The sequence below is a fragment of the Pygoscelis adeliae genome, unplaced genomic scaffold (genome assembly GCF_000699105.1).
Source record: "Pygoscelis adeliae isolate BGI_AS28 unplaced genomic scaffold, ASM69910v1 Scaffold186, whole genome shotgun sequence".
Lineage (NCBI taxonomy): Eukaryota > Metazoa > Chordata > Aves > Sphenisciformes > Spheniscidae > Pygoscelis > Pygoscelis adeliae.
In genome coordinates, this window is record NW_008825071.1 from 3,658,806 (window position 1) to 3,671,611 (window position 12,806).

At 39.2% G+C, this 12,806-nt stretch overlaps 1 protein-coding gene across 1 annotated transcript in view; it reads right to left on the reverse strand.

The window, feature by feature from the left end:
• BLOC1S5 (biogenesis of lysosomal organelles complex-1, subunit 5, muted) overlaps positions 1 to 11,772 on the reverse strand; it is a 19,406-nt gene extending 7,634 nt beyond the window's left edge. The window contains exons 1-3 of the mRNA XM_009326536.1: positions 11,641 to 11,772; positions 9,252 to 9,381; positions 4,890 to 4,948 (exon numbers count right to left, since the gene is read on the reverse strand). Coding sequence (XP_009324811.1) covers positions 4,890 to 4,948; positions 9,252 to 9,381; positions 11,641 to 11,772 — 321 coding nt within the window. The remainder of the gene's footprint in view (positions 1 to 4,889; positions 4,949 to 9,251; positions 9,382 to 11,640) is intronic.
• Positions 11,773 to 12,806: the final 1,034 nt, after the last annotated feature.

The window sequence follows — 12,806 nt, forward strand, 5'->3', positions numbered from 1 at the left end:
GGCTGGACTCGATGATCTTAAAGGTCTTTTCCAACCTAAACAATTCTGTGATTCTAAGAACTTGAAATTGCCTTTGCATACTGATGCTCAGTTAGGAAGCGCTTCCATCTTATCACAGAACACAAAAATATAATAGGCATTCTGAATAAGTACATGTTCATATTTCAGGAAGGTGGAAGAATTGGTTTTTCTGAAGTCCAGAAAACACCTGCAGTAGTAATAAATAACTTCTGATCTGTTAAAATTAGTATTTTTTACTGTCATAAAGAAGGAAATAATGCCTACATGTTTGAAAATGCAGGTACAGTTGCATGAGAAAGTAATCCCTTTTTCTCCTTGAAAAAAAAAAATATTTGGAAGAATAGTAATTCAGTGTTGATTTTCATTACTTTTAAACTTGGAACTTTGCAAGACCAACCCAACTATGTAAAAGATAAATTGAAATAAATTCCGGCCCATGCACAGTCAGCAAAACACTTAAAATGAAATAAAGATTTACATAACTCCCAGATTGCTGAAAACTTCTAATTACAAATTTTGGATTGCTGGTAATGATTCAAAATCCAGAAACAGGTATCTTGATTTTTAGGTTTCATTCTTTTGTTTCCAGGGCTGCCAATTGGAGAAACTGTAACTTGTAAACTAACAAAATATCACCAAGAACAGCATATACAAACATGAAAAATGGTATACTTTCATAGAACAGCTTTTCAGAGTATAGCCTAATTTTAATTCCTACCTTTTGTCATTTAAAATGACTGCTAACACAAACAAAACAAATATCTGTAAAATAACTATAGTCTAAACTTACAAGTAAAAAACCCAACCAACCAAACAGAAAGAACACAAGTTCTTTCCGTCAGACTTGATTAAGTCTGCCCCTTAAGTCAGACTTAATTATAAATTAGAAAACAGCACCTAATAAGCCCAGCATAGCCATCTCAGAAAACAAAGTCCCACTGTTCTCCTCTTCCAGTCAGGAAGTGTCAATGAATTTGCTTTGGTATTTAATTATATAAATATACCAGTGCATGATAACAAGACAGAAGCCAGTATTATGATACCATGTTCAGGCTTCAGAACAACACGTTTTGTTCTTAGGTAAAACCTCATGACCTTTGTAACATGGGAAAATAGCCGTATGAACTAAAGCACGCAGACAGACGTACCTGAGCCAAGAGGAAGGCTTAGGTAATTCATGATATTGTATGGTATCGGTACAATATTTAGCCAGGAACCAAAAAAAGAGAGTCTCAATAATTAGCTATAAATTGTAATGTTTTAAGAATTAGACAATCCAACATTTCCCGCCATGCTCTAGATTTCTATTTGAACCAAAAGATCGTTTAACTGTCCGCAAAAGTACATTATGCTTTAGGCTTTTACTATCTGTGTTACTGACTAGCACTTACTATCATCTACTGCACAGAACAAAACATTTTTACCCCACCTGAAAAGATCTACAAGGTAGTACAAATGGTATTTCTCCATGGCTGTTAATTTGGCAAAATTTGGATAGGTTTGTTTGTTTGTTTAATCAGAGAATCATCTCACCCCCAAACACGCTTAGAACTCCAGCTCTATCCTCCTCTAAAGTTTCCAGCTCCAGACCAGACTGATACAGCTTTGTCCTGTTTTTGATTGCTGGTTATCCATTCTTTCAGCAATTCCTCTTCTCCAAAGAGTATTTCAGCTGTTCTGCTAGAAGTTCCTTCAGTCACCCAACAGAACATAAGCCACAGCAAGCTGTTAAACTTCACTTTTCACACGTAACCTGAATACTTGTCCTCAATTTCTGTCTTTCAGTATAACTTTATAAATACAAGGGTTTGGGCAACTCAAACTAAGCTTAGAATCTGTTCTATGTTTATAAAAATGCCTGCTACTTTTATGAGTAATTTTTTTAATATTTAGACATCACTAAATTTGGAAGATTTTCAGCTTTCATGTTCATATAAAAAGTTGAAAATAGTTTTGAGTTAAAGTTTCATAATTTGGTTTAGATATAAACCAAAGCTTGTCTGAACTACAAACATAGCTGCTGCCTTATTAATTCCTGTTCTGGGAATTCCCTTTGGTGTGTTAGCAAATTTACATATTTTGGCAGTGATGTATTTCATATTTCTTTTATATCAACACCTAAGTTCAGACATTAGTTATTTGGAAAAAATCTGATCTGATTGTGAAACCATTTTTTCACTCAATAGTGCATACTGCTTGAACTTGAAAGATATTAATGACTCACATAAGTTGGTTGTATTTATTTCTATCCTTGTTTTACTGTCAGCAAAAAATTAACATTTGTAAAAACATCAAATTTTTCAGTAAACTTTGTTTTTAGTATTAATTGGGATAATTTTGCTGAAATTAAAAAACACAAACAAAAAACAAAAACACATCAAAAAACCCCAAACCAAAAAACCCACCATTTGAGGGAGACACGGGCTTTGAGAAATGTTACCATACTAGTTCGTGCTACAAGCAATTAAGAGGTAAGACCATAATGGGAAGTGTTAGGTAGCTTCCAGTATAAGCCTTTACCCTTCTACATAAAAATATTTAAAAAATTTAAAAAGAAAAAAATAAGAATATAGTACACAAGAACAGGTTTACAAAATTTCTTGGAAGTCTTCTCTAGTTTCTCCCAAAAGCTTCAAGTAATCCACAGCTTGAACTACTAACTAAATGTTACTGATCTGGATGGGAAGACTACTCAACGAAACAGGGGATTCTATGAACGCTTCTTTCAGAAGAGTGTAGGTTCAACTCCTGCCTGGCTCCCAAAAAGGACTGTCGTGGTTTAACCCCAGCCGGCAACTGAGCACCACACAGCTGCTCGCTCACTCCACCCCGGTGGGATGGGGGAGAGAATCAGAAGGGTAAAAGTGAGAAAACTCGTGTGTTGAGATAAAGACAGTTTAATAGGTAAAGCAAAAGCCGCGCATGCAAGCAAAGCAAAACAAGGAATTCATTCACCACTTCCCATCAGCAGGCAGGTGTTCAGCCATCTCCAGGAAAGCAGGGCTCCATCACGCGTAACAGTTACTTGGGAAGACAAATGCCATCACTCCAAACGTCCCCCCCTTCCTTCTTCTTCCCCCAGCTTTATCTACTGAGCATGACGTCACATGGTATGGAATGTCCCTTTGGCCAGTTTGGGTCAGCTGTCCTGGCTGTGCCCCCTCCCAGCTTCTTGTGCACCTCCAGCCTTCTCAGTCGGTAGAGCATGGGGAGCTGAAAAGTCCTTGACTAGTGTAAGCACTGCTTAGCAACAACTAAAACATCGGTGTGTTATCAACATTGTTCTCACCCTAAATTCAAAACACAGCACTGTACCAGCTACTAGGAAGGAAATTAACTCTATCCCTGCCGACACCAGGACACAGTGACACTCCTGTAATCACAAATTACTTTACACCCTAAGTAAGAATATGGTAGGGACAACATAATTTTCCTTTTGTTACTTGGCTGATACCAGTAGCTGAAAGGAACTGCAAAAAAAGATAACTAGAGTAAAGCAAGTAATCTTAATATTCATTCTATCCAGCAGAAATTGAATTAATTTCACTGAGGGCTGCTAACATGAATCACTTGACACTAGATCTTACCAAAACCCCATTATTTTTTCAGAACACATGATTTCAGAAAGAAAAGTAAGGAAAAAGAATTTCTCCTCAAGTAGCTGAACTACAGTGACACCTTTTATCTATAATTTTAAAAAGTTACCTAACTGTTACTACTCACATTTGGAAAGTTTCAAGCCAAAAAGTCTTACTATACAAGCTTAAAGAACCACTACAAATCCTGAATAGCTATTAGTATTGCTCCACTGCACATAAAAAAAAAAGTGGAAATACACAGCTAATACTTTAAAAAAGAATAGTTACCATTCTTATAAAGTGACTGTTCATTTTATAAATTATAAAATTTTGTATTAAAGTTTTACTTCAACCAAACAGTAGCAGAACTGTAAGAATTTCCTACTTAAGCTCTCTACCAATACCTACACTAGTGTTAGACAAGCGAACTTTGTCAGGGGTCAGCAGTGTAGTGTGCTATTCGCACAGTACCAGTATTCAACTGCAACCGGACTGCCCATCTTCATCGATTACAAAAAGGAAAGAAAAACACAACTATCAGCTTACATAAATCAATGCGCAGCCTGTTTTGTGCAATGGCCACAGAAACATCTTCAGTTTTTCTGAACTAAATTATTATAAATAACATTTTGCAAGTAAAAAGATAACACAGGAACACAATCATGAAGGAGTAATGGGAAAACATGAAACTAATTTCTTGTATAATTTTCCAAATTTTAGATTCAGAGCACACATATTTCAAATGAGCAAAGTGTAGCCAACTGAAAAGATTCCGATGATTCGCATGTTCCTATAATATAGCCCTTCATTAAATAACCTATCCACAAGTGAAAAACACACTTCCTTTTCAACAAGCAATATATATAATATGGTCAATGTTCTCGGCTAACTAGGAAAGATTTACATTTCCATTCTGGTAGGTTAGTAGGTGTTTTTTGTTCCACAGAAAATAATTTTTTTTTATATTTAAGCTTTCCCTGTATGTGACAAATATTATAGTCTGAACTAGGAGGGAAAATAAAGCAAAGGAAATAAAAAAAAAATAGTTTCCATACATCAGGAGATTGTAGGAAGAGCTAGCGATCCATTAACTTTGCAGTCCTAGAACATATATGCCGCTGCATATATGCATTTTATAAGTGCAGAAATCACCCCAAATGACGTTTTACTGCAATTATATAAAGTACAGAAAAATATGTGCTATACCGAAGGCATGTAGACTTGCTGTAGAAGCACAAGACTCTTACTTAGGTCACATTATAAAAATCTATCCATCCATCCATCCTTTACCTTCATCTCTTCATGCTCCCTCTCTTGGAGTCTATGGATCATATCGTTGGCAGCTTGCACTGAAATAACAAATTACAGTAGATCAGTGTGCTGTTCTAAATCAAAGAGAAACTCCCCTGAAAGGGATTTAAAAGACATGAGGCTGTTGCAAGTCAAAGGTTATATTCCGCTGTGCCACTTAACTCTGCATGAAAAAGATTTGTCCGTACTTGCAGAAAATGCTTTACATTGATAACTGTATGTAGGCATATCACTGAGTTCAGCCCTTGTACGTTCTAGAAGCCAAAAAGAGAAAGGCAGCTAGGTTCTCTTGTGCCCATATTCCTTAGTGTTGCTGATGAGCTAGAGTGCACTACTCAGCACCTCAGAAGACATCAAAAAAACTCTCAAGTCAGTAAGCAGAAACAGGTGACCAAGCTCTATGTTTTACTTTTTTTTTTTCTTATTTTTTCCCCATCAAATGCAAAAAGTGATTTAGTATAAACAGTCTACACGAAGAACATCTTTACACTGGAGCCAGCCTCTTCTGTCATGAGACAGCCTAGAAAAACTTGTCAATGGAAGTAAGAACTGTATTCCTACGCAGGTTTTTTTCCTAACTTACTTAACAATTAATGCAGAATTAAATACACTAATTTCCTCAAAGCAGTCATTTCTCCCACTAACACATCCTAGCATCGACAAATACCTTACTTTTTTATCATCATCTTAAAGATGGTGACTTCTCACACCAGGCTCCTGCCCCCTTGAGGACCTCCAGTTTCAGAACAGGTACACTGCCCTCGTAGCTGATGAGGAGCTGGCAGCACCATGAATTGGAGCATCTGGTGGCTGAGCCCGAGCCACTCAGGACCATTAGAAGACAGTGGCAACTGACAGTTGCAGCAGATGCCCTATGGCAGGGGACGGAGGCTTGCCACCTGTCGATATGCTTTGTCATCTAGGGAGGTTTGCTGCTTGCCAGGAGGTCACATTCAGGATGTTATAGAGAGGCTACTGAGGCTCGGACTATTACCCCTGCTGCTCTTCCATGTAGACACCAGTGGTACTGCAGGGTGACCTAAGAAATATCAGGAATGACTACAGGGATCTGGGGACAGTGGTCAAAGGCATGGGGGTCCAGGTAACGTTCTCCTCAACCTTCCTGGTGAGGGGGACTTGATGGATCTTTGGGGTTAACAGCTGGTTGCACAGTCGGTGTTGGCAGCAGGGTTTCAGTTTCTACAACCATGAGACCCATTCTGAGCATCAACAGCTGCTTGGAAGAGATGGGATCCACCTGACTAACAGGGCAAAAGTACCTTTGCCAACAGGCTGGCCAACCTGGTAGGGACAGCTTTAAACTAGAAATGACAGGTGAGGGAGTGATTCCTCAAAAAAAAAAAGTAAAGAAGTTGGGGATAGGGTAGGCAAACCAAGGATCTGGGATGATGGTAACAGAAGGGACATAACACCCTTTTCAAAGGATCACCTCCTCCAAGCTCAAGAAAGGTCCATCCCAACAAGTAGGAAATCAAGCAAAGGTGGCAGGAGGCCTGTATGGATGAGCAAGGAGCTCCTAACTGAATTCAGACTTAAAAAGGAGGTGTATAAGGAGGTGGAAGCAGGGGCAGGTGACCCAGGAGGAGTACAGAGTTGCTGTCTGATCGTGCAGGGACAAGGTTAGGAAAGCCAAGGTAGATCAGGAATTGAATCTGGCGAGGGATGCGAAGGGCAACAAGTAAGGATTCTACGAGTATGTAAACAGCAAAAGAAAAACTAGGGAAAATGCAGGCAGGCCCTCTGCTGAATAGGGCAGGGAACTGGTAACAAAGAACATGGAAGAGGCCAAGGTACTCAATGCCTTCTTTGCCTTAGTCTTTACGATAAAGATAAGCCTTCAGGAATCCCAGGCCCCTGAGACCAGAAGAAAGTCTGGAGCAAAGACAACTTACCCTCAGTGGAGGAGGACCAGCTTAGGGAGCACTTAAACAAACTGGAAATACTTGAGTCCACAGGGCCTGACAGGTTGCGTCCATGAGTGCTGAGGGAGCTGGCTGATGTCACTGCGAGGCCACTCTCTCTCTTTGAAAGGTCACTGCAACTGGGAAAGTTTTCTGAAGACTGGACTCCTATCTTCAAGAAGGGCAAGAAGGAAGATCCGGAGAACTACTGGCCAATCAGCCCGCCTCAATCCTGGGAAAGGTGAGGGAAAAAGTCCTCCTGGAAGCGTTTCCAAACACATGAAGGAGAAGACGGTGATCGGGAGTAGTCAGCATGAGTTTACAAACCGGAAATCATCCTTAATTGTCCTGACAGTCTTCTACAATGCAGCGACTAGCTTGGCAGATGAGGGGAAAGCAGGCAATATTGTTTATCACAGCTTCAGTAAGGCTTTTGACGCTGTCTCCCGTAACATCCTCATAGACAAGCTAACAAAGTATGGGTTAGGTAAGGGGACAGTGAGATGGATTGAAAACTGGCTGAACAGCCAAGTCTAAAGTCTGTGACAGCAGCACAAAGTCAAGTTGGAGGCAAGTCACTAGTGGTTTACCCCAGGGGTCAGCACTGTGGCTGATACTGTTTAACATCTTCATCAGTGACCCAGATGCTGGAGCAGAGTGCACCCTCAGCAAGTTTGCAGACGATACAAACCCAGGAGAAGTGGCTGGCATTATATCGTTGTACTGCCATTCAGAGGGACCTTGAGCAACTGGAGAATTGGGCTGAGAGGAATCTCATGAAGTTCAACGTGGGGAAATGACAAGTCCTGCATCTGGGGAGGAATAAGCCCAGGCAGCAATACACACTGAGGACCAACAACACAGCCTCGCAGCAAAAAACAAAGGCCAACAGCATCCTGGGCTGTATTAGGAAGACCACTGCCAACAGGTCAAGGGAGGTGATCCCTCCCCTCTGCTCAGCACTGGTGAGGCCACACCTGTGGTAGCGTGTCCACTCCTAGGCTCCCCAGTAAATGAAAGAGATGGACTGGCAAGTCCAGCACATGGCCACAAAGACAATTAAGGGACTGGAGCATCTTTCATGTGAGGAGAGGCTGAGAGAGCTGGGACTGTTCAGCCTGGAGAAAAGAAGGCCCAGGGGGGATCTCATCAATGTGAATAAATATCAGGTTGAAGGGAATGAAGATGAGGGAGCCAGACTCTTCTCTATAGTGCTCACTGCCAGGAGAGGAGGCAGTAGGCACAAACTGAAACACATGAGATTCCATCTGAACACAAGAAAATGCTTTTTTCCTGTGAGGGTGGTCAAACACTGGTACAGGCTGCCCAGAGAGGTTGTAGAGTCTCCATCTGTAGATATATTCAAAACCCACTGGACACAGCCCTGGGCAACTGGCTCTAGCCGCCCCTGCTTGAGCAGGGAGGTTGGACAAAATGACCTCCAGAGATCCCTTCCCACCTCAAGCATTCTGTGATTCTGTTACTAATGACGTACTGCACAGCTGATCGTTAGAAAGTCAGGGAGTAGTATCACAGGTTCACCCCATTTAGAAGGTGTTAGAACATATGCCTTATTTCCATGACTAAATTTTAAGTTTCAAATATTATCCTGCAATTGTTTTGTGTGTATAACATCATCTACCATTTGTTATTATTTATATGGCATCTGACATATGCAGCCATTATATAAAATTAAATGCTTATACAACATGCTATACAGAAAATATAAAAAAACCCACACTGGCATGTTTCAACTGCATAAATTTGGCAGCTAAAGCTATATAGCCACTCTCCCCTGAAATATCTTTTTAGGAAGCTATCCTGGTGAGAGAGTAAGGAAAAAAAAAATCTGAGCAATCTGAGCAATAAAAAAATATATTAGGTGGTTATAACTATCAAACTAGGATTAGCGTACAAGAATTATTACTACTACCCTGTTTGTGACTAAAGATAATAATAATAGCACATTTCATATCTATACATGAGCAAGTTTTGTTTTAAATCACAGGAGACAGTATTATGCTCTCCTGTGGGAAAATTAAGAAACTTGAAGGTCACACCACAGCATGCTTGCCAACAAACCAGAAAACCGAAATTTCATCCATGGCTTTAGCCAACATGGAGCACTATCCTGTTTCTAAGTGAGTTGTAAAACATTGAGCTGAAATAGCTTCTACTCAGGTCAACAAAAAGCTTTAATGTACCCTTAGCAAGAGCTGTGTTGGCTGGACCAATAAATAGCAAAAAGTGTCCCTGTTGTTTCCCTTTTAAAATTTCACAGAAATGAGAAAAAAGCACATAAATGGTAGAAAATTTATCCAAGGACAGTAATTTTTCCACAAATTATATTCTGAACCCGAACTATTTGTATTATTCCTCAAAATGATACAACAAGGGAAATAAGAAGCAGCTTGCTTACATCTCTTGAATGCTTCTTTCAGATTGTCATGCATTGCCTGCTCACACCTAGGAAGAACGTGTTCATTTGTTTCAAAGATTGTGTTCTTTAGATTTTCAAGTACTCGTAGTTCTCGGAGGCCACGTTTTTCCTGCCAGAAGAATTGAGAGAAAATAAGTGGCTGACAAGGAACTCCACTTTCCAAAATGAGATGGTTTCCCAACTGATAAACTAATAGCTTTATCTCAAAGACTACAGCACTGTCTATTAATGTGTTACTCTACTTATTTAGCACAATTGATAAAATAAGTTTGTGAAAAGAGAGAGTAATGCTCCATTCTTCACACTAAAATACAGGAATACTTTGAATGATGCTTCTGGTCCTCGTGAGAAAAGTTTGTATTTACTAATAAAAACATTATGCCAAAAAATGTGTTGTTTTGTATGGGTAATTTAGAGCATATCAAAAACAAGACAGAGAAACAGAGCTTGAAAGCACTGTATTTTTATAACTCAATTATAACAGAATTGAGTTATAACATAGAACAGAGAAATAACATAGCATTGATTCTGCTTGCTTGATGTCTGACCTTCCAGATTTAGCATGGTATGGGGTTAAAACAATGCAAGTAAAATTGTTTTTACTGAAGCAAAACAATGAAGTCAAGACTAAAAGATAACATACACAGCTGACTAAAGAGGCAGCTCTTCTTCTGGCTCACTGCTGATCATTATTAATTACAAGAAGAACAAGCTCTTGCTTTATTGTTTACATAATAAATAAATAAATCTATTTTTCTGAAGCCACAGCACCACTTCCATTCTAATTTCACCAGCACTTTCCTTTAGACAATGAAAAGTATTCTAGAATCTGCTCCAGCCTGCCACCTGCCTCCTTGCCCCTTTTTCCCCTCTTCAGAGTTATAAGTAGAGTTGCACACAAGCATTCCTGTACTGAAAATTGTTAATCATAAAGCGATTCTAAATAATAAAAAAATATTGCATCACATGAAGTGGGCAATTGGATCATCATACCTTCATTAAACCTTCAGAAACTGAGGCACAGACAAGTCACGTCACTTAATTAAACAGGCCCCAGACTTCCTGAATGCAAATCTACATTCTTTACACGCTTCACGCTAATCATTGAAAGAAAAAGCATGTGTCCTACCAATACCAAAAAATATCTGATATCTCAAACTTAGAAACAAGTGTAATTTTTGGAAGAAATTCTAAGTTGCAAAAATGTAAATAATCCTCTGCTTTGCTATTTCCCCCCTAAAAGTATAAACCGCAAATTAAATTTCAAGCGGAGATCTAAGAATATATGAAATTTGTCTAAGAAACAGAACAAGACTTTAAGTGCAATGAGAGAAATATATGAATTTAATTATAATTTTGTAACTGAGTTTAAAATTTTCCTTCCTATGAAAAGCCATGTCAAATTATTTACTGTATCCCATGACTTATTTAGGGAAGGCAAAGAAAAGAAGTAATTCTTTATGACTCTCAAGCCCATACGATACAGATCTGATGAGAGTTAGTTCACGTACTTATTTTGCTAGACCAGTATGGAGACAAATTAGACCTGGTTGAAATATTAGCTACAATCGGGGTAGAGGAAGCCATTTTAATGGAATTTCTTTTTCAAAACCAGCTCCGCACACTAGAATTTTGAGGTATAACTATATTTTCAGGACTAATTTTAAGATTTTACATCCCACATTCTTTAAGAACGAAAATCTACTCAAAATAGCCTTTTGTTGACACGTGATTCTACTTTTCTAAATTTTTGCTGCCATCTTGTGGAAACCGTATCACACTTTCCAAGCAAAGTTGTATATAAACACTTTTACACCTTCAGTACTCTAGCCTTATTTGCAGCCAATCAGATAACGATCATTCAATTTTTAATGATTTTTTTACTTCGCATAAAGTGTTGCTCTTCTCTTCCAGTAATATTACTTTCTTTCACAGAGCAAAAATTAAAGCAAAATTAAACTACAACTGTGCCAGTTGAATCCAGCTGAAGCACAAACCGGTTTCTTAATCAGATGTAAACCTGCACTGGCCAACAATATTTCCCTTGAACCGAGTAGACTTCTCTAACGTGTTAGGACTACATCATTCTCCTACATCAAGATTCCTGCCAATCTTTCGCAGGAAAAATATTTATGCCCTTTTCAAAACTTTTTAAATAGTTTTAAATAGGCAGACTTAAATTACTGCCTTGTTTACTAAAGATGCAGACATATACTATAGGTGTGTTAGTCATTTTGGGCAAGAAATGCACGTCAAATCTTTCTGAAGCAAATCACATACATATTATAATCTCTAGAAAGATGCTAACCTTGTTTAAAGTCTCAGACTGTGAAGGTTATACAGCACCCAGTAAGATACGAATACTTACTTCAAATTCTTTAACAAAGTAACGTATTTCTCCCTGAATTACTGGTCTGTGATCCAGTAGTCTTGAATAGATCTCCCCAACATCTAGAAAATTAATGAAAGTCAGATTTTTAGTTTTTCTCTCACACTCCATACTAGGCTACACAACAAAAGGCAGCACACCATACTTCGATGCAAGAGGCACGACTGCTCACCAAATACATACAAAATCAAAAGAGCACCAGAATAATATTTATTGGCTGTCCTATCTATTCAGCAAACCACCAACGTAGATAAAATGCAATGAATCAATATTCCAGGGGCCACAGACACCCTTCTGCGAGGGTGAACGTTCTCCACTGTCTCTCAGCACCCTCTGTTTCAATCCTCCTCCTCCTCAGTACAGCTTCCATATCTGACTGTTAAGGGCGGTAAAAATTTGACACAAGGCAGAACTACAGGCTGCGGGAGTTTTCTGCAGCGAGAAACAAGAGGAAAGCTCACTGCAAAGGAAAACCGTTAGCACTTTCTTGTGTTCCAGGGCCAAAGACCTGAAACTTCCTCTTGAAGGAGAGTATTTACAACATATACATGTATGAGAAATAGGCTTGGCTGCCATACAGAAAAAAAGCCCATTACATTTAAAAGCACTCTGATAGCATAGCATTTAAAGACTATTTCAAGAAATATACAGCGGAGTTCCAACAAGCACTGTAAACTGATACTGAACCAGCACTGCCATCTAAAGGAACAGTCCTACTTTTTCTCCTGTCCCCAACTGTTTATTCCTACCTGTGGCTCTCCCTCTCTACTGTATCCATGTGTATTTGTCCAACACCCTAAATCCCACCCCATTAAAAAACAAAAAGCGTAGAACGATTATTTCACATTTGGGGAATGACATGATTGCAGTAAATAAAGTATAGGCTAAAACACTTAGTTCAAGCGCAGATTAACCAGGACAAAACGCGGGTGCTTGGGTGAACACGACAAAAGAAAGAGCTTCCCAGGAACTTAATGCCAGCGGCAAGGACTCCGTGGCAGATTCAGCTTCCCAAAATAAAGCCACACAGCCGTCCGAGTTTCAAACTCCGAGAGATGGAAGCCAGTTAAGCCTCCTAGGTGCCCAACTTCAAACCCGGGAACGTTTCACGGGCCCGCAGAGGGCTGGGAAGCGGCCGAGGAGAT